At 41.9% G+C, this 24,226-nt stretch overlaps 1 protein-coding gene across 3 annotated transcripts; it reads left to right on the forward strand.

The window, feature by feature from the left end:
* Window positions 1-1,573: 1,573 nt before the first annotated feature.
* Window positions 1,574-23,811, forward strand: LOC307044490 (protein FAM53B-like). 3 transcript variants are annotated; one of them, XM_079689777.1, is made up of 6 exons: window positions 1,588-1,728; window positions 4,387-4,593; window positions 11,695-11,973; window positions 13,630-13,684; window positions 15,840-16,708; window positions 22,621-23,811. In XM_079689777.1, the coding sequence occupies exons 3-6, from the start codon at window positions 11,893-11,895 to the stop codon at window positions 22,960-22,962; spliced, it is 1,347 nt and encodes a 448-aa protein (XP_079545903.1). In that variant the 5' UTR covers window positions 1,588-1,728; window positions 4,387-4,593; window positions 11,695-11,892; the 3' UTR covers window positions 22,963-23,811. The 3 variants fall into 3 exon arrangements, with proteins under 3 accessions (XP_079545902.1, XP_079545903.1, XP_079545904.1); XM_079689776.1 differs by lacking the exon at window positions 4,387-4,593 and having other exon boundaries at window positions 1,574-1,728; XM_079689778.1 differs by lacking the exon at window positions 4,387-4,593 and having other exon boundaries at window positions 1,641-1,662.
* The last annotated feature ends 415 nt before the right edge of the window (window positions 23,812-24,226 follow it).

The following is a 24,226-nucleotide window of genomic DNA, read 5'->3' on the forward strand; positions in this document are numbered from 1 at the left end:
GTAAACACAAGCAAGCTTTACAAGAATTACTGCCTGGAATTTTACAAGGCCCTGGATATCCTGCCTGTATGTGCATATCATGCCCACATTCACAACTCACAGAGATGTTCCCATGAATTGAAACCTCCATTCAATATGTTGTCCTTTAGCTTTATCAAAGTTCACTATAATTAAAAACAATTCATCTCGTTCGGCTGATCTTTGAGTGTTTTTATTGTATTATTAGTTATTAAATGAACTGAAGTTACCTTGGTAAATGCACTGCTGCCTGCTCAGTTTCCTTGAACAGTTGCTGTTGTTAAGAAATAGACTACACCAAAATCCTGTTGGCCTTTGTAAAGTCATCCGTTTTTTGAGCAGTTTTCAAATACAATAAACCAACAATAAACAGGTTGGTTCAGTGCCATATGTAGTGGCAAAACTTTACAAGTAGGGGGGTCCTCAGACCAAATCCTGCTCAGGACCCCCAGGCATGGCCCTGACTGAGACACGCTGTGCACTGTAGATTTATTCAGGAAGTCAAACTGGCTTTCTTACAAAATTGGCTTATTTGAATTAAAGGGGACATTGGAACTATTTAATCTTTACAAATATTTTATTACCATTCAACATAAAACTAAATAAAACGGTGGATCTTGCTAGGTTGCACTGAGCTGTTACCACCGTCAGCACTTATGGCTTTTGGGTTGGCATAAATGTGAAGCTACACTTTTATTCCACTCATAATATCAACCTATGGTTTCAGACGTGATGCCATAGCCCACTGGCTGCCCTCCCAGCGTGAATACCATGCTTTCATTTTAACCTCTCAAGTGTGTACTGCAAATATTGATGTTTTTTCTCTCCCATCTCCCTGGAAACATGTTTGAAGTCTTTCTAATAGGATTTTACTTGGATTGATTGAATTACCCGACCATGTAGCAGTTAAGTTTTCCATCACAGGAGTGCCAAAGTGGAAGTGGGAAAATTCCTCTTTCAAGTGATTTCCAACCTTTGCATACTCTGCCTTTTTGAGTAAGGACTAGCTTGACTTGGTAACAGCATGATATATTATACACAAGGAGTTAAAACACATTTTTGTTAATCGGTTTTACTTTTTCGGCACATATCTGGGTCATTGTTTTAGTTTGTTTTACGACTACAACAGGGACGGGAAGAACCACGAGGCATGATAGGATCTTGTGTGTGCTTGGTTAATTCGTGTAAATGTAGTTGTCTTTGTAATATTGGAATGTCATCGCCTATTTGCTTCAATAACATCAATGAAAAGCATAATACAAAGTAGCACATGAGTATTGTAAATGCCTGAGGGAGAACCACAGTGGAATATACCAACTCGGGAAAGGTGGGGTTGTTTGTTTAGAATAAAGTTTTGAGATGTTCGTTCAAACGCACTTGAACAGTTTGTTGTGTTCAGTTAATGTAAGTATTACTTAGGGAAGATTTTAATGTAGAGTAACATAGTACTCTCGGTGCTGAACAGGTTTCTGAGTCGGTCACCGTTCCTCCTGCCTCCCCCGTCCACATGGTTTCTCTGTACGCGGATATTGTTACAATGACTGCTGAAGGCTGAAAGAAGCAGCGAGCTCTCAGCTGCTCGCAGTCCGGTCAGTCCTGCGCTGGCGACGCTGAACTGTCGGCTGCAACTGCGAGAAACTTCTGGTGATTTTGCTCTCGCATTCCCTTTGTTGAAGATGAGCTAACTTTAAAACAGCCTCTGCTGGCCAGGTAGGATATTTGTTGGGATACATGATCGTTATAACTGTGTTGATGTGTGCATCATTATTTCCCTGCTGTGGAGTTTATAGGCTACTTTGTCTGCTCATGCTCATAGGTTACATTGGGGCATTCATCAGAAAACAGAAATGTCGTTTTTTGTTGAACAACTTATTATGTTGTTCAGCCCAAGTATCTGCTACCATTAAGCCAGAGTAGCCACAGAAATGTGCACTTTGTGCCATGTGGCACACTTCGAATATGTCACATTATGTCCAATGTTTTTATTACAAGTTTTTTTTTACTAAATCAGCTATTGTAGAGTTTGGAAATCAAATTCCTTGCCCAGCCTGGCAAACCTGTTGCTTCATTAAAAGTTACTGCTTAATAACCTGCCGTAGAGGGAACTGCACACATTAACCAAGCTCTGTGGGCCAGCAAACTCCCCTCCATCTATCACTTATGGTAATAAAGCCCAGGCTGTTGTCACAGTACCTGTGTAGGTGGCGAGAGAGGCAGTGTGGGTGCCTTGCAGCTCATATTGACATACAGCTCCTCACCACAACCGGTAAGAAGAGATTGAGAGCAGCTTGAGGGCTTTGAGTCATAGGGCCTGGTTGCATATCTCTCACCAATCTCAACCACATACTTTTTTCCGTCTTGAGATGTGTAATTACTGATTGTCGTGCTTATATGAGCATAGTTTATACTTTTTCATGCTAAAGAGGTTTAAACTAGCTACTTTGTTTCTCATCAATCTGGTTTCTGTTCTCAGAGCAAAGTATAAAGCTGCATCCTTGGAGTCCAATCAAAATATACACTGTTTATAGTACATTTGTATGACTATTTGGGTTGTACACCCTGAGTTATTGTTATTACACATATATGAAACTAAAACTGAGTTTCCCCTAGTTTATAAATACTGATAAGATACTGATAAAAACATAAACAATAAAGTGAATTGTCTTTTTATATCTATGGGTGGATGTATTGCTGGCTTTGTGTCTTTTGAACAGCACCGGTTCATTTAAGAACTTCTTTATTGCCTTAAGCACTTTGAGTAAGAGCACTATTGATACAAGGCACTACTCTTGTTATGCGTCAGTGTTGTTTCCTTTCCTATGTGGGTTAGGAAGTAACTGTTGGTTTCTTTATGTTTTGCCCTCTCGAAAATTGCACGGCAGTTTGTTGATCTTTGTGGACACCATAAACAAAACACCATGGAAAACTGGTTTGGTACCAGGGTTCCCTAATTGAAAAGACCTGGAAATGTTTCTTGCTGCCACCATGGCAGCGGTAGTCCTTGACTTGAGGGGATGGCTGGCTAAACAGGAAATGACTGTAGTTTTTCTCAAGAATCCTGCTCAGAAAACGCTGGAGTTCAGGTTGGAGGTGAAGTAGACTCGGTTTAAAGATTAATTCACATGTCAGCTCTAGTCACTAATTACAAAGGGAGTGTTGATAGATGCATGAGTACTGGATGAGGAGGCTTGTTCTGAATATTTTCTGATCTGCCTTTTTTGGGGAGATTATGGTAACCACACCTGGCTTTGATTTTAGAAGATTAACAACTGCTTGATTACAGCTTGGTGACCACAAACACATTTTATCTCTAAGTTTCTATCATATGAACCTGCAAATGTGTTCTTTGCTCTAGCTGTCAACAACGGCATACGTATCTATTCCAATACGTATGTTTCATAAAGGTTTTTATCCTTGACAAATATAAATATCTTTTTACCCTTTTTTAATCTTAATTATAATCGCCAAAATCCAAACGCATTATCATTTAGTGTTTAATACGGCCACACAACAAACCAAAGCCCTTTGAATAAATGCATCTGATATATTCACACATACAACTATGTCAGATGAAAGTGCTTTTATGTAATGTAAGGCAGTGTTGTGGGAACATTCAGTCTTGTTCTATAGAGGTTTGATAACTTGTGCATTGTATGAAAAAAAAGTAACATTCTCATCACAGTTGCTGCTAATCACTTTTAGCTTTTGATGTTTTAAGTGAAGCACAACTTTATGCACTGCAATTGTACTCTTCGTCAAAAGGGCTTGCACTGTCGACTTGTTTTGGACAAACTATAGGCATAATTTATGGAAGCAATTAAGGCCAGTGGGTTTTTAAAGGAGATTGCTCTGCACTCCAGTGTGTGCTTAAGATGAGCACATTTGCAATGTCTTTGTGTTGCAGGCGAAAGGCCCTATTAGAGCTCCATTCTGTCTGTGAGCAGCTGTGTGCTGAGCGAGCCTCTGGTCCATTCTCCGTCTGTGTGTACGACTCCCTCAGTCCATACACACTCTGCCACTTTCTTTCTTTCTGACTTTCTGTAGATTTCAATCTCACTTTTTGCGTCTTTTTTTGCTTCATCTTTCTGTTCAACTAATACTGTGGCTCTCTTTCTTTCACTTGTTCCCTGGCCCAAGGCATTATGCAAAGCTACCAGAAAAGGATTGTTAGCCTTGCCTCTCTGTGCTTCCATGCTACCCTCTATTCACTTCAGAAACTTCCCTTTCTTCTCCGTGACCTGCGATCATAACTGCTTAAATTCATACCGCTTGGCTTCAGGGAGTTTAAAACAAATACTTTATTATTTCATGTTTTCACCATACTTGTCATCCCTCATTTTGTATATTCCTTCCTCATTAACATGATAGATTTGTAAGTCTGGCGTCTCAACGCCCACAGAGCCGAAGACCTGCAGCTGAAAAGAAAAGAAAAGAGGCATTCTCACATACACCAGAGAAGCACTCCCCAACCCCCAAAGACAGGCACCACACTCTACTTAGAGATGAAAAGCATTCTGGGGTGCAATAGGAAGGCTCCCATCAACACACCCACTGTGGTTTTCCTATGTGGCTATGGTGAGAAATCAACTTTAACAAAAGAAGAAGTTTCCTCTGCTGTTGCGTTTTGACTCTAAATGAGACTTTATATCCCCAGGGTCTTGGTTTTATGAGCATCTCTGTTTATTTTCCTGTGCTGCTTTGGATTGGCTTTTCCATAAAATGTCAGATGTCACATAGCTCCTGGCTGAATCATGTTGTACGGAGATGGCATTGAAACAGTCTTAAACTATCCCTAAATTGAATCTCTAGAAAAAACGAGAACTGAAAGCTTCTGTTGCTGTTTGGCACAGACGGCCTGTATTTTTAGAACCTGTTTTCCAAACTTGTGGCAAACCCTACATGTCCTCCAAGTTGTTGGGCTTTTACAGTTAACTGCAATTTATTTTCCTCATACAAAGACAACTAATATGTAACATCCTTTGCGCTTCCTGTGCAAGCCTAGGCCTGAGAACAGAGTCAATGTGTCTTGACAATGCTGTTTTGCACAAAACTCCTAATTATCATGCCGACATGTGTCTTAACTCCCGGCTATCGGCCTCTGCGGTATATTTAAATTCTCAGTAGGTGTGTTTGAGTCTGTCTGCTTGTTTTACATACACCTGCAGGTCATAGCAAACAACTGCACAAGGCTGAACACCAGCAAGATTTGCAACCAATTAGATTACTCGCTGCAGATCAGCTGATTCATAAAGTCACGAACTGGATGTAGGATGGTACTGTTGGGGATCTAAGTGGAGTATTAAGAGGGGTGCAATCCAATGTTAAATCTGTGAGTTATCTAGAAACATCTCACTCTTATTACAACTTATAGACTGGTTAAATAATTGGGTAGAGGTTGAAGCGGCAGTTATTTGATTCTTGTTTAGTGCAAAGTTTAGATAAAATAGCACATTCTGCCCTAGCTGTCTATGCAGTGAAAACACCACAAATGATACACTTTCAGTTGGCTTTCACATCTCATATCTATGCATCTGTTTTACCCTCTCTCTACACACACTATGCTTAGCAGTCAGAGGATCCATATGGTGAGCTGAGCCCCTCATGAATGAATGAATGAATGGACCAGTGGAATGCTGCACAGTTTTCTTTTTCTCCCAGCCGTACGTACTCTAAACTCATATATCATACAGCTCCACATCGGGAACATTACGTAACGGCAATAATGTCACTTTATTCGTTGATTGGTAGTGACAATCTGTATAACATCACTTGCTTGCATAATATAGGAGTGGTCGCCCTTATAGAGCTGTGCAATTGCATGGGATTGCTAGAGGCTCCCATGTAATGTATCCCTGATGGATTAAGGCTCTGGTTAGTGTGTGCAGAACAGAACAGGCACTCATGGATAATGGAAGAAACCACAGGCGGAAAGGCAGGCATTGATAGGGAGGAGGGGTGGGGGTTTAGTGTAATTAGTGGGGTACCTGATGTATGGAGAGTCATGGCATGCGAGGGTCACTCCAGGGGGCAAGAGGCCCCATACCTCCCTTTACTCAAACTGAAACACCTGATCCTACGCCTGTCAGGGTTCCGAAGACTTCGGTTAACTAAGTCCTGTTTTGAGACCCAGGGGTCGACCCCAAATACATTTGAATGCTGCCTTAATACAGACGCTGTGTTTGCAGGTTGGAAGTCACCGTGTTGCAGCTTTGTAAACTGGCCCTGTTCAATAGTCCAGTTTCCTATAACAAACAGACTCCCTGATAAAGAAATGATGAGCTGTTCATGTTTGGGTGATGTCTGCTTTTTTCCCCACATCACCAGTTGTCACTGTTATCCTCTGTTTTTGTTGGGTTGCTATGGCTGCCTATACAATTTCTACAAACAGTGTACTACTGCGCAACAATTTATTTGAAGAAAGCCAGGTAATCAGCCCAAAGAAATATCAAAAAAATCTTGGATTGATTTAACAACACATTTGTAATGCTTTGTGGTGTGGCTAGATAATTTGACATTACATAATGTTGTTGCACATTACTAATCTGCTTTTGGACAGTAACTGTAGCAAAAGCACATGAGTTAAGTTAGCCATCTCTTAAAGCTATCAAACATAATTAAACATAAAGGGAACAAGCCATGTCTCTATTTATTTCATGAGGAAGGTTACTTACGTTGTGAAATCATGTTATTCTTTTGCAAAGCAAGAATGGTAATTAAGGCGTTTTTAAATGTCACAATGCTTTGTAGATATCACTTGTGGTTGTCTCACTCAATGTATTTGGTAATAAAGTCATTGCGTTCCACACCCAAATCAGCAGCGGCATTCAACCACAAGGGAAGCACAACCCGTTCACTGCAAAGGGAAGTGAGCTTTCACATGTGTGCTGCACTTGTTCATTTATCAAAAACTAGGTTGGCAGTGTGAACTGGACTATCAGGTTGACTTTAAGGAAGGGTTGTTCCCAAGAAGTTCTTTTTAGTTATATTTCCTGCCTCTGTTTTCATTCCAGAGTTGTTGTTGTAGGTAACTGCTCTCTTTTCCAAGTAAAATTAAGGTGAGTGATCTTTTTAAACATCTCATTAAGTAGGACTTTAAGAGTTGGCTGTATTTATGCAGAGGTTGATGGTCACTGTCGTTAGAGAAACGTGTGGGGGAATCTGCAACAGGAGGCCAGAACCTGACTACTGACAACGCATAAAGTTTGACTGAATGTGCTTTTCATTGTTTATGCACTTCAGAAGAACTCGTGGTGTGATGGCGTGTTGCTTTTGGCCAGTGTTCCCTTGCCACTGGGTACTAGGGTGATGACCAGAGGATTCAGTGGTATGTCTTGACCTCCCTAGGACAATTTTTACGACCCCGGCCTCATTATATGAGAGAGGGGTGGCTGTGTGTTCACCCTGAATTAACAATCGACACCGCAGACTTAGACAAAAGAATTGCCCTTACTTTTATTCATTCCGGACTACAAAAAAACCTGACAGTGCAAAACCTTTCTTTTTGATCTTCAGTTTTGTCACCTATGACCATTAATAGTATGTAAAACAGATCAACCTCAAGTCTCTTGTGTTATAAAATCACATCTGAATAGAGAGAAATGTTCAATTTTTAGTTTGACACTAACACTAAAAGTTTTTAACTGATATGCACAAGGTGTTTCACTTGCATTGCCCATGCTGTGTTTTGTACATCATTTTATTAGTATGAAATGAGTTCTTCAGCTGCAGCCACCGATCAAAGTCCTGACACCAGACGCGTTCCGCACAAGTATGCAGTAACCAAAGCCAATTGGTGATGGACACCAAACACCCCGTCACAGAACTTTAGGGGGCCCCAAATAGGCTTCTATTCATCTGCCTGTACAAATCACCGCCTGGGCAAAGAGCCATATTATCTTAGCTGCCCTTTCTAGTGCCCTCCTAAGTCATTGGCCATTGTGAGCCAAGAGCTGCTGTCTGCACCCCAGAGTACACACATCGGACTTGAATTACCATCTGATTTGAGTCCACAATGGAGGTGAAATTGTGTTACATGAACCTAGAACAGCCCAAACAATAACAAGTTTCCATTTGATAGTGCAGCCTTTCTTCAGTTTAGTTTTAATCTCATGTAAAATCACAACTGCAAAAACCTGACATTACATCGCGGGAGACATTTGTTTGAGACAGGCGTTGTAAATATATATATTTTACATATACATTAAATAAATATGCATGACTAAATTATTCACCCTTACTACAGATTACTACTCTCTCAGCTTTCATTGACTTCATCTGCCAATTTTCATACTAGGAAACCATGGCATATGTCCAGAAAATGTCAAGTTTCTAGTAACTAAAGTCTTGAAAAGTTTGAAAAATTGCTTAATTTGAGCTGTTATATATTCAAGGTTAGAAATATGCTTGCCTGAAATTTGAATATACATGATTATTTAGGAAAAGAGTACTGAATTGAAACAATCCCCTCAAATGCATATGTTTTCTCCTTGCGTCTCACACTAGCAATACATAATAATGATCTAAACAAAAACATGCACATTTATAAAGAACAGCCAGTAAGAAGGAAAGTGACTTTACATATTAATTGCAGTGGGTATAAAGCAATTTTGTGAAATTTATTTTTTGCAATTGCATTTGTATCAATTTAGATGAGACGATCAGGGTTATATGGTCTGTAAATGTTTGGTTAAAATACCTTGAACATTTTAGACTTTTACTTAAAAAGTTGTATGAATCCTGCCTTTTTCTTAAATAATTGTGTACAATATAAGGGACTACTTGTAGGCTGAGGTGTCCTGCAACCTGATCATATCCTGGGGATCTTTAGAAACACAGAAAAAGTAAAGTAAAGTAAACTTTTAAAAAAATCTGATCAGATCAGTAGAGTCTGCACACAAGTGCGCCGCAGTTCTCCATTCGTCTCTGGTTTCCCCATCATGAAGAGTCGGATCATTAAGTAAGCATGGCTCCGGGGTTGAATTCACACTCGGTTTGCCCTCTCCCATGACCTCACTTCACACACACACACACACATACAAGTACACGTCAGCATAGACAGGCACGCATTAATACAGCTGTTCGAGCCCTGGTGGAACGCGTCACACTTCAGTCAAACGGCACACTGTAACAACCTTTGCATGTGACCGTCATGCTCCTCAACTCCTACCCTGTCTAACAAAGACACACACTCACACAAATGCTGCTTCTTTGGCCTGCCCATTACTCAGTGTCAGCCCTAATCAGTAAAGTAATCGGCAAAACTGATCAAGAAGAACATTCCCGGCCGTCTCCTCTGACTCCCACCTCCACCACCAGCCCCTCTCGCCTGCGGAGGCCCAGTTGTGCTCCAATGACTCTCCGGGATAAATGGAGATAATAGGAGTCATATGCTAGCAGTTGGTTTAGGGCAGGCCTACATGAAACATTTATAGTCTTCATGTAGTCATGGGGCTCAACAAGAGGGAAGGAATAGAGATGACAAAGTGAAGAAACGCAACATGACTAGATATGACAATTCTTGTGTGAACAACATTATTTTTCATGATGTGTCCCTCTTCCCCCCCCCCTCTACACTCGTTACTCTCCCACAAGACTCATTTAATACCCCGTGCACACTTGCAACTGTCTCTCTGAAGCATGTTATATAAGTGCAACCACCCTCACTTAACATGAAACCACATGTTACACGGGCCGGATAACATAGTAGGCCTGGAAGATCCATTAGCCTCATGTGTTGCTCCACAGCAGAAAGCTGTCATTAGCCAACAGTTGATCTGAACCATGCTGGTACTCTCTAATTGGAAGTTGTCGGTGTGTTTGGTGGTTGTCTAATGACGGAGAGACGGTCACGGCAGCTATTTCGACATTTGTAGTCTTTTTTCCAAGGCTAATGTAAGCATAAATGGACCTGCCTGTCATTTATCTTGCATGCATTAACATCTGAGAGATTGAGGAGAGCAGACATGATGATGCGTGTTTAGCATATGGCCCATCTGCCTTGCATATATATCTAAGTGTTTTTAAGAGTTTGTGTTTACTGCAGTAGCTACTGTCTGTGCTCTTCCATCTGCGGGCGAAAGCAGTCGATGAGGAAACCGCAGCTCCCTATATGTTCCTTTTCTATCCATGCGTCTTAGCCACATCTGTAGTCATGTGCTGTGAGTGATGCCTTTTCGCAGATTAGCTGAGCTGGCCTTCTGTTGCAGCAGGTTTAGATCCCTATATGTTCTGTAGATTATGTTGGCATGCCAAATGTTCCATTATGTACTGGGGTAGGGAAACTATTTAACATATGGCAGCCTGTTTTGTTCACAAAGACTGCATTTTTACAAGCGTTTCGCTATAAGGAGAACTGAGTGGATCCGTTGCTATGAGAGTCATGGTGGTAAGTGTTGAATGGAAAAACAGAAGTCAGCACTCAGCATTTTGATCAAGTATCTCAGCAGTAACATTTTGCACAGAATAGTTCAATTGCGTAGTTAAAATGCTTTGCTTCACTTATTAGAGAATCCAGCTTACAAGGTTCAAGCTCAAACATCTAACTCCACTATAAGCAAATGTTTGAAGTACTATAGAGTTAAAGTTAATTTCCATAAGTAATGTGTCAATCCTGTGATTTGAATCCGCTCACAAATGTAATGGGTCCTTTTTTGGCCCATGTTACACACTTCATTTCACTAAAATCAGGACAGTAGTTCTTCCATTAAACTGCTGACAAACAGACGAAGAACCAACAAACTGAACTTAAAACATAACCTTCTTTGCATAGATAATTAGTTTGTATTATTTATGTGCCTTCTTTAAATGGTTTTATTTACTCTGAGTAACAGGATGTGGTGTGTTGGCCATTGAAAGCATATCTTTTTTTTTTACTTTTACATTTCATTTAGCTGACGCTTTTTTATCCAAAGCAACTTACAATTACAGGGACATTCTCCCTGGAGTAACTGAGGACTAAGTGCCTTACTCAAGGGCACACTAGTGGTGGTGTTCCTGGCGGGATTTGAACTCACAACCTTCCGATCTTCAGCCCACCTCACTATCCATTAGACCACCACTACACCTACCTATATCTCACACGTCAATCTCATTTTTGGAATCGGCGCTCGCTACTTTTGCAAGGGCACCGTCGCTTCATCCTGTACTGAGCGTCGCCCAAACATTTGTGAATGGTATAAAGAAATATAATAAAGCCTTTTATACCAAAATGACAATATGTGGGGCCAGACTTGTCTACCCCGCTGACACAGTGATATAGAGATAGTCATGGCTATGTGAGACTATGTGTTATTATCAGTCAAGCGCCAAACAGCCCGGCACATGATCTGCAGTTTGCGTGCTTCTCCTCACGTAGGGGTAGTATTTGATTATACATTAAAAGGGATTTCTGCCTAGTTTTATTAGATTGTTGTCCCCAGTATATATGTGAAACACCTTGTAAAAGTATTCATTACTACCACGACTGTAGGCTATTCCTGAGCTGTGTTTAGGTGCATCTGTTGGCAAAACACACCCAAACCTGGAATCTTTATCCTCCAACTTTCTTACCTGTTGATTCAGTTTGGCAAAGTGGAAACTAGCCATGTTGCAATGTTTTGCATGTGTCCTAGAAATGAATCCATTGGCAGTACATTTGTATTTCTTGTTGACTTTACTCTTCTCTTCCTCTAAACACAGGGATCAGCTGAAGTGTTGGACACACCCTCCTAGTTCCATCACCGCCACCAGCAGCACTCGAGGGCTCAACTGCAGATGGGAGGTCACCAACAGGTCGTTTGTTTCGCCCAAATGCACCTGTGTCGGCTCCACGTCTAAGATGGCTGCCCTTGGCCTTCTCCTGCATCCAAACAGACTGGAAAAGAGCTGCGTGCTACCATGGTGATCATTTACTTGAAAACACTGGAAAAGAAGAAGGGTGTCAATGATGTAAAGTCCAAGAGCACCGAGAGACGGCTGGTGAGGGAATGTTTTTGAGTTTCACACAAAAGACACTGTTTTTTAACTTCAGTGAGTAGCTGCACAGTGTTTCGCAATTTAGGCAGTAGTCAGCAGAATTAATAGGTCATTGATTATATTACATAAGGGCGTGGCGACATGCCACAGATGCTACATTGAGTCAGGTATACTCACTGGCACAATAAATGTACACCAGACTACAATGTTTTGGCCTGTTCATTAGTTAGTCATTATTTTTTGTTTTTGATTTGATTAGTGTAACAGTGAAAGAAGGTAGTAGCCTTGCTTTAAATGTATTTGCTGTACACACAGTCATGTGAGAAGATGCACATCAATGTTCGCATTCAGTATCAAGAGGTCCAGGATTTTTTAAGCCTAGCATAACACTAAACTGAAAACAGGGAAAAATCTAAGATTAAATAGCTCAGTCCAAAATCAGCTTGTACGTTGATTAACATCTGATAAACAAGGCTAACCTGCCCCAAGCCTATGACAACGTACAGATGAATGGAAAGACCTGAAGAGATTGGTGCATATTCATATATTTCTCCCTTTCATCTATAAACTGGTTTCAGTAGTCATCATGCCATAAAGTGACGAGTATTTGCATTTGATCTTTTATCGCCATACAGATATCAGAGTAGATGAGTTGCTTAAAATTATAATCCGTTCAAAGCTTTCTTTCTCCCTGCTGTTATCTCCATGTCTATAAAAACACTTTAAATCATTGTAAAGATTGTGTCTCTCTGAAATCTAAATACTCATTCAACCTCTCAACTGGAGGTGCAACATAAAAATCTTAACCAAAGATTAAAATCAAGATATGTATATAATTAAAACTCCAAGAAGCTTTGCCTGATCATGTATAGCATGCAGGCCGACAAGCCTTGCAAATCTCTCACATATTTTCCTGTAACCTCCCTACTTTTTTTTCTTTCTCAACATTTTTTTCTATACTATTGTAGACATGTTCTATAATATATAGCAGTCAATATATTCTTTGGTTTAGTTGTCGGTTTACCTAGCTTAATATTACATTTTCACAAGATCTGAAGTGTTAGTTTCAAATTGTTGAATTTAATCATATTTTGCAAAACAATAGCTTTTTTTTAATTGTACGAGTTGTATCTTAGAAAACATTGTTTTGTTGTGGTGATAACTTTAAGTTGAGTCAGAGCATTGCATCATGGCATTTCCCTTTTGTCCTTTGTGCAGGTAGCCACCACCCTGTAGTTAAAAGTGAATTATAAGAGAGGGTAGGTGTCGGATTAGAAAATGGGCATGTGTAGACAAAACTGACTATGAAAAATAATTAGTTTAAAGCTGAAGCGGCATCAAAGATATTCTTTAGTGCAGCTTTAGGTTAGCTTTCAAAATGGTATCTAGTTGAGGGAGACAACAATAAGTATTTCATCTTCTCATAAAAGCTTTTTTAAATGTACTGTAAAATGTGTTGTAAATATGGCTGTACAATAAGGGTAGTGGATTATATATACTACATACTTTATGTAGTGGAGTGGATTTATAAAGCAGCTGAAAAGTGAAATCGGCATTGATATATTTTTCTGATCGTCTTTTAATGGCAAAAGGTTGCACTTTTTGGTTTATTTTGTGTCTCGCTGACGTCCGGTCCCTGTGTTTGCCTGTCCTCCACAGCGTGAGCTCCACACCATGAGCAGAGGGACCACCCTCGTCTCCTGTGGAACTGTGGGTGGGTGATCTCTATTTGCCATTCCTTTTTTGCTTCCTCTTACGTGCAAAGATTGTCGATGTGATAGCCCTTGATCTATCTTATGCATTATAACTTTTTAATTTAATTTAATTTCAAACCTTTATTTACCCAGGTGTATCCCATTGAGATCATTGATCTCTTTTTCAAGGGAGACCTGCTCAAGTAGGTTCCACATGAAACATAAAAACATAAACAGAACAACAACAAATCATTCATTTGTAATGTGTGAATTTTGTTTGCTATTATTGTACAAAATGTCATGCTGCCCTCTTGGTCAGGTCACTCTTAAAAGAGTTTAATATCAATGAGACTTAAATATATATAATTGAAATCCTATCTTTGTTTCCTCTGCCGTAATGACGGTTCAGTTGGGGTAATTTGTCGAAACGTTGTTTCACAAATGCAATAGCCTGCTAGACTGTTCTTCAAATCTTTTAATAAATTGAAGTAAGAAAGGGACCCCCCACTATACATGTCTCATTGTTTATCCACTGTCTTTCACTTCTTCCTTTCTCTGGCAGTCACTCGTCCCCCTCTCATGATCAGGGTGCACCTGCCTCCACACTACGTTGCACACCACTCTCATGGGAGTAAACTGTAATTGAATATGCTTTTTGCCAATGTCAACAATTTCCCTCCCCCCTTAGTGTTACAGTAATTGCCCCCTGTGTTGAAGGACATGCTACTGTAAATTCAAGCACCCGCTATCAATCACCATCCTCCCTTTCTTTTTTTGGGGGAAGAAGGGAGTGTGGTGACGTCACAGCAAGGAGCGTGGCGTGCTGTTTCCACTGTTAATGTTGACGTTAACATTGTCTCACATGTCTTGTTATTTCAACCAGCACTTTGTCTCTAGCTCTCAAAGGGTGGCCTTTTGAAGTTCATCCCTTTCTCCCTTTGTCAAGTTGTTTTCCTAACATTCCTGTCAGGTCGTCACTGTAGCCCCCGTACATTGTTTGTCCGCTCAAAACAATGATTTCCGTGCACCAGTCTGTGAGACAGCATGCCAAAATTAGAGAAAGGCATCCAAGAGGACGGGGTTTTGGATCAGCAAAGGGCCCTTTTTGCCAAGAGCTTCAACAGATTCACGACTTTACCACTTGGCTTAGTATTTCAAGCCACTTGGGCACTTTTGCTGTAGGTGTATTATCTCCCAAAAATGTGTGATAGACTCTATTGTACAGACAGGGAGACAGCTGGCAAGACACACAGCTTTCCAAAGCACATCCTGCTGACCAATTGACTTGTGGAAGAGCGTGCCAACTGTTTCACTTGCTGATTTCTCATTGTAATATGAAGTTCATGTTTTTGTAATCAACAGTCTTGCAGGTCCAGGTTCAAGATAGTCAGCAGATTGAATGTTGCTTGTTTGTGTGCTCAATAACTCAAAGACAGCGGCTATAACATTTGGTGGAGAGACTGAGGAACAGTGGCAATTATTACATGATCTAGGATTTCAGTTTTTTTTTCCGTAACTATAAAATAAATGGACACAGAATCTTGATGTTAATGACTAGAGTAAGGCGCCATTACGATTTACAGCTGATGTTTCCTCTTTTATGTCATCCAGCTGTTAATGTGAAAAATAATCACACATAGTGATCTTGTTGAGTCATGCTGTCAGCAACTAAGCCATAGACGTACCATTATGTGCACTAGAGTACCATAATAATCATACAAAACAACCCGGTGTCTTTGAAATGCATTGAGAACTGAATGACATTTTCAGTAAAACTCTGCAGCTGCATTGTTAATTCGTTCATCTGTCATTGATCATGTGGAGAGAGATTGATGACACATTTCAAAAACAATTTTATACATCAAAGCTCATGATTTTGTGTGGAGTTCTGTACTTAGTGCTGTGAAACCGCCCTTCATAATAATAATAATGTATGTTCAGTTTCTCCCCTACTTCAGTCACCAGACAATAATCTCCAGTTTATCCTTACATCTCCTGTGACCTTAAGCTTGTCCCTGTTTGTTTGTGTCTGTGTGGTTACATATTATAAGTTCCTTTGAGACATTGTTGCCTTTCTTTTAACTCGTTTTTTATGCTGTAGTTGCATGTAGAGGAATATAAAATGGCTGATTTGGAGGTCATGAGAGTGAGTTTGTATTTCTTTGGATGTTGCAGAGGCAGACAGGTGGCTGGACCTGGGTCAGAGCTGTGGGGTCCAGCAGAGAGCCCCCTGCCAGCCTGGTGCCGGTCTGGAGAGGCTGTGGGATGTGATGCCGGAGCCGGGGGGCTGGCACTGGGCCAACTCGCCAGGCAGCGCCACGGCAATCTCCACGCTGATAAGAGATCTCAGCCTCGGCGACGCTGGCATGACCGGCTCCCTCTCCCCTCACTCCACACCCACCACTGACCCCCACACCTCTACAGCTACCAGCCAAGCTCCCACGGCACCCCCGAGCAAACGTCAGTGCCGCTCCCTGTCGTTCTCCGATGAATTCAGCGGGTGCCGCTCATCTTGGAGGCCTCAAGGCTCCCGAGTGTGGACGACGGTGGAGAAACGAAGGTGCCACAGTGGAGGGAGTGTGCGAGGAGGAGGAGGAGGAGGAGGACATTGTTTCTCTGGAGGACATTTTCCTGCCATGCAGCGTAGCTCCAGCTTCAGTTTGCCCTCACGTTCCAGCATCCCCATAGAGGGAGCCCTGGACCTGCCGTTCTTCAACCAGCGACTGCCTCCCCACCCTCAATTCACCGCCTCTCCAGTCTCCCCTACCTCTCCTCCCTCGCATCATCACCACTTCCTCAGGCCCCTGTCCCTCTCCCACGAGCAGATCAGCCTCCCAGAGCTGCAGAGGGAGGAGGCCAGCTCTCCAGACTCTACTCCAGAATTGGGGAGGCGAGCCGGCCTGAGAGCGAGGGGATCGGGGGGTCTGTCTCGGAGCAAGTCCCACCCCTGCGTGCTGAACGACAAAAAAATCGGTATGAAGCGCAGGCGGCCGGAAGATGCCCAGGAGCAGCGTCCCTCCCTGGACCTGGCAAAGATGACTCAGGTTAGCTTTCATTTTGTTCCTGACACGCACAGAGAGGCACTCACATTCACAATCAATGAAATGCGTGGTATTATAGAGTGACTAATTTCACCTAGCTCAGTATTACTTTCATTGACTGATTTGAACATAAATCACCATCAGCTTATTCGTAATCTTGCTTTGATTCTGCGAAGTTTCTTCAATTCCATTCAGTGAAACCCTGGACCAAACTTATTTACCACACAATCACTTTCTTGTTCTGAGACCAAGGGGAATTTCATGGGTTCCTCAAACATAACCGGGCCTGTCTCTCTCTGAGTCTGATCGGGGACTGGATTAAATTAGGCTGAATTAAGTTTTCTGGGTCGACGGTCCGAGGCTTCAGGGCTAACTGATCTCAGGCCTCCCTCACTCCAGCTCAGGGAGTGTTGCTCACGAAAGAAAGAAGCATTCCTCTTGTTCGGTCACGCTGCCTAGCACCACGCTCTAGCAAGCCCGGCTCCGGTTTATCATTTCATTTATTCTGTTGGGTAAACAGTCCGTCCGATGGTTGGACCCCTCACAGTTCATTTGGATGCTGCTTTTCCCCAGAACAAGAGCGTGTTAGTTTTTTGTAGGGTTCAGCAGATGCAGTGGAACAGAAATGACCAACCCAAAATAGAAATCGTAGATGTACTTTAATGACATGTAATGTTTTGATGCTTGGCACGGCTCTGGTTCTTTTACAAAGACCAGATATGTTGATTTTTCACATCCTGCTTCATTATTCATTCGAATGATCTTGATATTCTGCAACGAAGCTAGAGCAAAAACAGCAGGCCCTGATATCAAAGCCGAATTGTTCCCTGACTCCTGTTTATTCCTGCTTCCCTGCACGTAGCATGCATATGACACACTAGAATCTTCCGTCGTCATAACCACTCTCACGGAAACATGGTCCCTTTCCTGTTCTCTTATTAGACAGTACCATCAATGTATGCCCCTTCCCCTCCCTTCCTCTTCCCAAAGATTTGTGCTCCCAGCCAGTCACCCTCAGGACCCAGCCAGGGTTGGATCAACATGGCTTTAGTAATGGAGCCTAGCGAGCATGTTTCCTCCAGTCACGCCAGCTGCTAAGAGGGGAAAATCATGATGATCACACACATATGCACTGATACACAAACGCACACATGGAGTCAGTTGTACGTTACATCAGGTTGCTTCACTGCTTGAATGCAGGAGCATACCTCTGCAGATGTCTGTATACGTGGTCACTGTTCTGAGCAGTTAACAGGTGGTGCCATTGTTTCTCACCTCAGATTGAGTGATTGCATGCACCCAGCACTGCTGAAAGGAGTCAGGTTGTGCAGGTTAGAGTTTATCAATTCAGAATCTCCTGTGACTGTTTACTTGTGCAACATTGTCTTGCATGCCTGGTGTGGAGATAGCAACACAGCACATACAGGTTGATTTAGGACACATCAACTCTTTCACCTCTTCCTCTTTCTGCGCTACTCAGGCTTAACATGATATTATCTCATCGGCCGAGGTTAAAGTCTGGCTTTAAGTGTGATTAGGAAGCTTAACTTGTTATATGACATGTCAATTAAATCACCTATTTTAAGTTTATCGTAGTTGTCCTAAGTTAAAAGTGTTGTTGCCGAGAGCCAAGGGGAAGCTCTCGCAGCTGGCACATTGTCTGGAAAAGAAGGTGATAATGTGGAAATGCCTAGCTGGTTACAACCGGTGCTGTATCTGTATGCTATCAGGAAACAGATCTGATCTTACCGCCCTTTATTGAAGTTTGATCCTTTACGTGATTTTGAGGAAGGGATTTGAAGCCACTGAAAAATATGTCAGAACTGCCATCACACAGTACCACCGCTTTTTTCTTCAGCTGCTTTCGGGCAAACTCAATGCTTGAACGGACCGCCGTGGATCTGTGTGATTTAAGTGACGATCTTTATAGTTCACCGCTGGCTATATGCCGCACACCTTTTGTATACCTGTCTTTTTCATCACAACACCCCCACATCTCACTCTGCCCTGCCTTTCGGGTATTTATTAAGAGTTTTTACTTCTTCTCACACCTACGCACACTAGCCATCATACTAACTCCATTTAATAGGTTTGAGGATGAGTAATACAGTCCTTGTGAAGAAAGCTCAATTACTGTGTGCATCTTTGTCCCAACAAACTGTGTCTCTGCACCCAAAGGAAGGTCTTCTCTCCCCTGTACAGATGTGTTTATTTGTATCATGTTTTAGAGAATCCAAATGCAGAGGGTGGTTGCTAATTCTGCTGGGGGTTCAGGGGGTTAAGGATTGTGCGGGTCAACATATGACAAGCCCCTCGGGTGTGGTGTCAGTGGAACATGGTTTAATATGGCCTTTAGATCCTTCCACCACGTCAATGAAGGCGGGTGTGAATTCTGGGGATGTATGACATGCTAATAAGCTATAGCTCGACTACCGATGGGATTTCCGTGAAACCAACCCCTGCATTCCTTGAATGTCCTCCTTGTCGGCCGCGCATATCAGTTCACTACTTTGTCCACTGCCACATTTTTATCCCCGACTGACATTTCTCCTCAGCTCCTTATTGTTTTACCCTCTTCATACTTGGGTGTAGCAAACCGTCAGATGGGAAATGTTATCTCTTGATTGTACGTCACTTCGCTGAATGTTTGTTTACTCAGCTCAGAGTATGCTTTTGAGGAAACGGCCTGTGTGTCATCTTTCTAGCCCCACTGCCAGTACAAATAAAAACTTCAGGCATACATTTAAAAATAAAAAAACAGGCTTTGCTTCGTTGGCAGTAGAGGTGTTTAGATGGTAAATGTGTGCTTGCAGTTGCTTGTGCATTCAGGAGAGGAATGGCAGTGTGAAGAAAGCAGGTATTATTTTATCAGGGAAGCTGACAGTTCAAACTCCTCTCTATTAATATCTCGCTGGCCCCGGTTCGAGCTCTTCCCCTCCTCTCTTCATCTCTCTCATTCCTGGGATGGCAGACATGGTGATCATAGCTGAGCGTCGAGGCCCACAGGCGCTCTGGGAACACCTAGATGGGCGTCTTGTGGCGCGGCACTCGTCATTTTTTTTAAAGACATGTTATGACTTGTCCCAAAGGTGCTCTCTAAAGCATCACCAAACTGCAGCGTGGCGTCACATCTGCTCTTTGATCTCACTTATGTATCATGTTTTTTCATTTTTCTTCTTACCTGTTGGAATTTGCACCTTACATCTGCCACCATGCATTCTCTCTGCAGTACTGTGAAAACTAATCATATACAGAGACCAGAGCAGGAATGAGTTAAGTCCTCCTGTCTTTGCTTGCACATTTGCCATCTCCTTTGTTTTATAAATGTTTGCCTGTTAGAGGTCTGTTTGCCTCAGAGACTTTTATGGATGGGTGTTTTTTATCTGACCTAATTTCAGTACTGAGCTTATCCAAAGAAATCTACTCGTATTTTAAACCTGCAAATTAACCATGTAGTAAACTTCTTCCTTGTGTGTGTACATGCTTTTGTGTATATGTGCTTCTTTGTGTGTGTTTCAAGTTCACAGCAGGTCCATTGCCAGAGAGCTTTGTAGGGTGTTGTTTGTTGTTTGGCCTAATTATCAGGAGGATATTTGCGTAACCTCTTGGCTTGTGCTTCTCTCCCAGCAGCTGCCTTTCAATCCCCATGTTGAAGATAATGTCGTTACAGTGGAAATTCTGGTTATGTTGATTGTGGTTTGGAATAATGGATAATGTCTATCAAACTAGCAGTTATTACACAGGGTTGTATTGAATGACTTTTAATAATTAGAACGTGGAAGAAAAAGACTCCCTGTTACACAATAATCGAATACATTATAGAATGGAGTTATAAGCCTTAAGATTTTTATTATAACATACCAGATCTTTTCACAGAATCGTTTGTGTTTGAGACTTGAAAATTAACAATAGCTTGCATTAAAAGCAAGTGTTGTTGGTTTTGAAATAAGTTTAGAAAGAGAGAGGGGTTTGAACAAAGACGCTTTTGGTCTAGGAAAAGGTATAATCTAGTGTTCTGGAGCGTGTTACTTAATACCACTAATAGTTGCAATGATTAGCCGATCTTCAGAAAAATACACGCCAACTATTGAGATAAATAAATAATCTGAATATTTATTTTTGCATGCAATAATGGCAGAAAAATTCCATGCCTCCCAAATGTGGAGATGTCTCTGATTTATATAATAATAAATTAAATATCCTGAGTTTTAAACTGAGAAAATAAAGCATTTAATGATGATCGGCTTTTCAAACATTTGAACAAATTCTAGCAAATTATCGCCATATGATACTATAGTGAGAATGAATGCTAGTGCAGCCGTAAATAATAATTATTGATACTTTTGATAACCAAAAAGTGCAAATATATATTTTGTCATGGGAGTGTATGTTTGATACCCCATTAAGGATCGCAGCTTTCTTTTTAGGCAGTCTATAGATTAGATTAAGAAAGTAACCTTTACAACTTTGTGTGTGTGTGTGTGTGTGTGTGTGTGTGTGTGTGTGTGTGTGTGTGTGTGTGTGTGTGTGTGTGTGTGTGTGTGTGTGTGTGTGTGTGTGTGTGTGTGTGTGTGTGTGTGTGTGTGTGTGTGTGTGTGTGTGTGTGTGTGTGTGTGTGTGTGTGTGTGTGTGTGTGTGTGTGTGTGTGTGTGTGTGTGTGTGTGTGTGTGTGTGTGTGTGTGTGTGTGTGTGATCCATCTGGGTGGGGGTATGCTCAAGTGAAAAGAAGAAAAAACACACAGGCAAAGCTGGGTACATAGACATCTAACCCTGCTCCCCCAACTTTCCACCACACCCACCCAAATCCCATTCATGCTCGTAGATTTTATAGAAAGCATATGAAGAGAAGCTGCCTCTCCCCCTTCTGTCTCCCTTCCTCTCGTCCCCTCCTCTGCTGTGATAATTAGTAGTGGGGTAATACTGGGGGTTGAACGGAGAGAGAGACTGCTCAGAAATCCCCTTTTCTACTCCACTGGGGTAACTACAGCCTCCTTCCTACTCTTCTCATGAGCACCTCAAGCGTTTGCAGATGCTGTATCCTGCGTCCGAGCAGCTAACTTGTGAAGTTAATCCTGCAAAAGTGAGCCAGCTCTTAACTCGGACAGCCAAGATTATGCGTTATACTTTTCATCTGGACCGTGCTAAATCATGGCAGGGAAAAAAGTGAGTCCACTAAAATGAGACTTAAGAATGGGAGTATCCCAGCTCATTGAAACAGGAAAAGCAATGTCCAAACACACTAGGGAACATTAGAGGTGTCCGTCATGTAAGCTGAGGCTCTATAGAGAAAAACCTCATCTCTATTCACCTCCATGCCTCCAACATCTGCTGCTGGGGCACTCCAGAGATCATTAACCCCTTCCCTTCGCTGCACGGCTGCCTCTCTTTGTTGCAGAGAGGAGTTTGGGGTGGAAAGACAGCATGAAAGACAAGTTCTTAGTAAATTAAATCTGTAGGAGGTCAAGTGTTGAAAGCAAAAACACAGGCTGTTGTTCACGTATACAGATTCTCCTCCACTCTCCCTCAGAGTCTAGAACAACAAAACATCCTAACCTCTATCCAAGTTTGGGTTCCCAGTAATTAAGCCTGGAGCAAAGTTTGAAACTGGATACCTTTGTGGTTTGCAAATCATCTCCATGTTTCGAGTGTTTTTCTGAAGGCAGAACTATGTTCTTCTGTGGCTTGTGCGTGTGCGTGTTTACATGTTCACATGCCGTAGATGAAAGGAAACGCCAGCTTTTGGCTGCCCGAATGAAACCTAATTTCAAACTGACATCCCGGAAAACCCTGAGCTCCAATTCCCTCCTGACAAACCCTGTGACTTTTATAGCCTCATTGGAGTGAAGTCAGAATGTGACCCTGAGCTAAGGTGTACAAACCAACATCTATGTTCCCTCTTTGTCTCCTCTATACAGAAACTTCAGACCTTTCAGAGCCTGAGCTGCCCTGGATTTTCTGCCACCGACGGCTGCCAATCAAGCTTGCTCCCTCCCATCTTCGACACCTTCAGCCAACCAGACTTCACCGCTGTGTCCGAGCTGGGAATGGATCCACGGCAGGAAGTGGCAGGAGATGATGAGGATTCTTCCTACGAGGAGCTGGATAGCGATTCTGCTTGTAGCATGGACTCGCGGCCCGGCTCGCCTGAAGGCATGGTGGGAGACAAACACACCCTCTGGAAGGGTGACTGTGGGACACAGAGGGACATTTTCCAGCTCGGGGGAGAGCTGGATCTTGACCAGATTGAAAGAAACTAAACATTTAGGAGATTTTAAAAGGCCGTGTCTGGACTGTTTCAGAAAGTTATTGGACATTGATGAAGTGCAAAGAGATGGATATTGAGAAGGGTTGTAAGGAAAAGAGTGGAAGAGTGGACTTTGAAAGAGAAAGGAAAGCGATATAGATGATGAAGGATTAAGTATGTTGTTAACGGCGGCCTTTTTAATGACACGTTTGCCTTGAACATTCGTACTGTTTGAATCAAAAGCAGTGACCTTAGTTGTTTTTTATTGGGTATTCAGCTTAACTCAGGAGTAGGAGAGTGAGGGTTAGTCTTAAAAAAAAAAACCCGGCCCCCACTTACTTTAAACCTGATGACCTTTCCAAAGTCAGCTAACCATAGGTAGTACTGTAGCAGTAGCTGGGCTCTCCTGTATTTAGCTTGAGTTTCATTGTTTTTTCAGAGAAAGTGGACGTGAAAGGATGGGGTGAAACAGGGAGGGGTAAACAACAGGAAGAAGTATCTTCTAGTGGACTTACCCTCGACTTTCCTCCCTGTCTTTCATGCACACATGAGAAACTGTTTTTTTCTGCTGAATGTCGGCTCAATAAGCTTTATGAGGAGTTCGGAAAATGATGTGCCTTCTTTTGGATGCTTGCTCTATGGGTTCTCTAGCCTCAATCGAAGCCACCTTTTCTGAGCTTTTTTATTGTAGTTTTTAATATGCAAATTGTATATTTGAATTAAACACTGAATCTCAACTTTTCAGTTCTAATATCAATGTATATTTTTCTAAGTAAATGTTTTTATGAGCTGTTTTAGAAGGAACACAAATACAAGGCATTTCTTCTAACAGAATGGACATGAAATAAATGTACAACCTGCACTCGTACGTCTGGTTTAACTTCATACTTATTGATGAATGCTTAACAATTCAAGAAGAGAAGACAGATTTCACTTTGACTGATCAAAGCTCTGTATAGGCTGCTCACCTCCTGCATCACATTTCATAACCATTTCCTGAAGTCATTCAAACTTCATTCTCATTTTTGATGTCTTTTTGTTTATGGAGCACATTTATTTTTACTGTCGCTACTGAAGTCATTTATAAGTCTCTGTGTAATGCCCTTATGTTGTGAAGCAGCCACAAACAAAATGGCAGGAAGTCTAGACATGGAATATCCCCTGCCTGTAACCCAGAGGTGACCAGAGGAGGTGATGTCAGGAGAAAATGTCCCGGGACATGCGTGGCAGACAGACAGAAAAAGCGTGTTCCTCCATTGGATTTCCTACCATGTCTC

Source organism: Notothenia rossii (genome assembly GCF_949606895.1).
Source record: "Notothenia rossii genome assembly, chromosome: 6".
Lineage (NCBI taxonomy): Eukaryota > Metazoa > Chordata > Actinopteri > Perciformes > Nototheniidae > Notothenia > Notothenia rossii.

Coding starts and splice junctions, on each gene's coding strand:
- LOC307044490 (XM_079689776.1), top strand. CDS start 11,893: ATGGTGATCATTTACTTGAAAACACTGGAAAAGAAGAAGGGTGTCAAT. Junction 11,974..13,629: donor AGAGCACCGAGAGACGGCTG/GTGAGGGAATGT, acceptor TGTCCTCCACAG/CGTGAGCTCCACACCATGAG. Junction 13,685..15,839: donor CGTCTCCTGTGGAACTGTGG/GTGGGTGATCTC, acceptor TGGATGTTGCAG/AGGCAGACAGGTGGCTGGAC.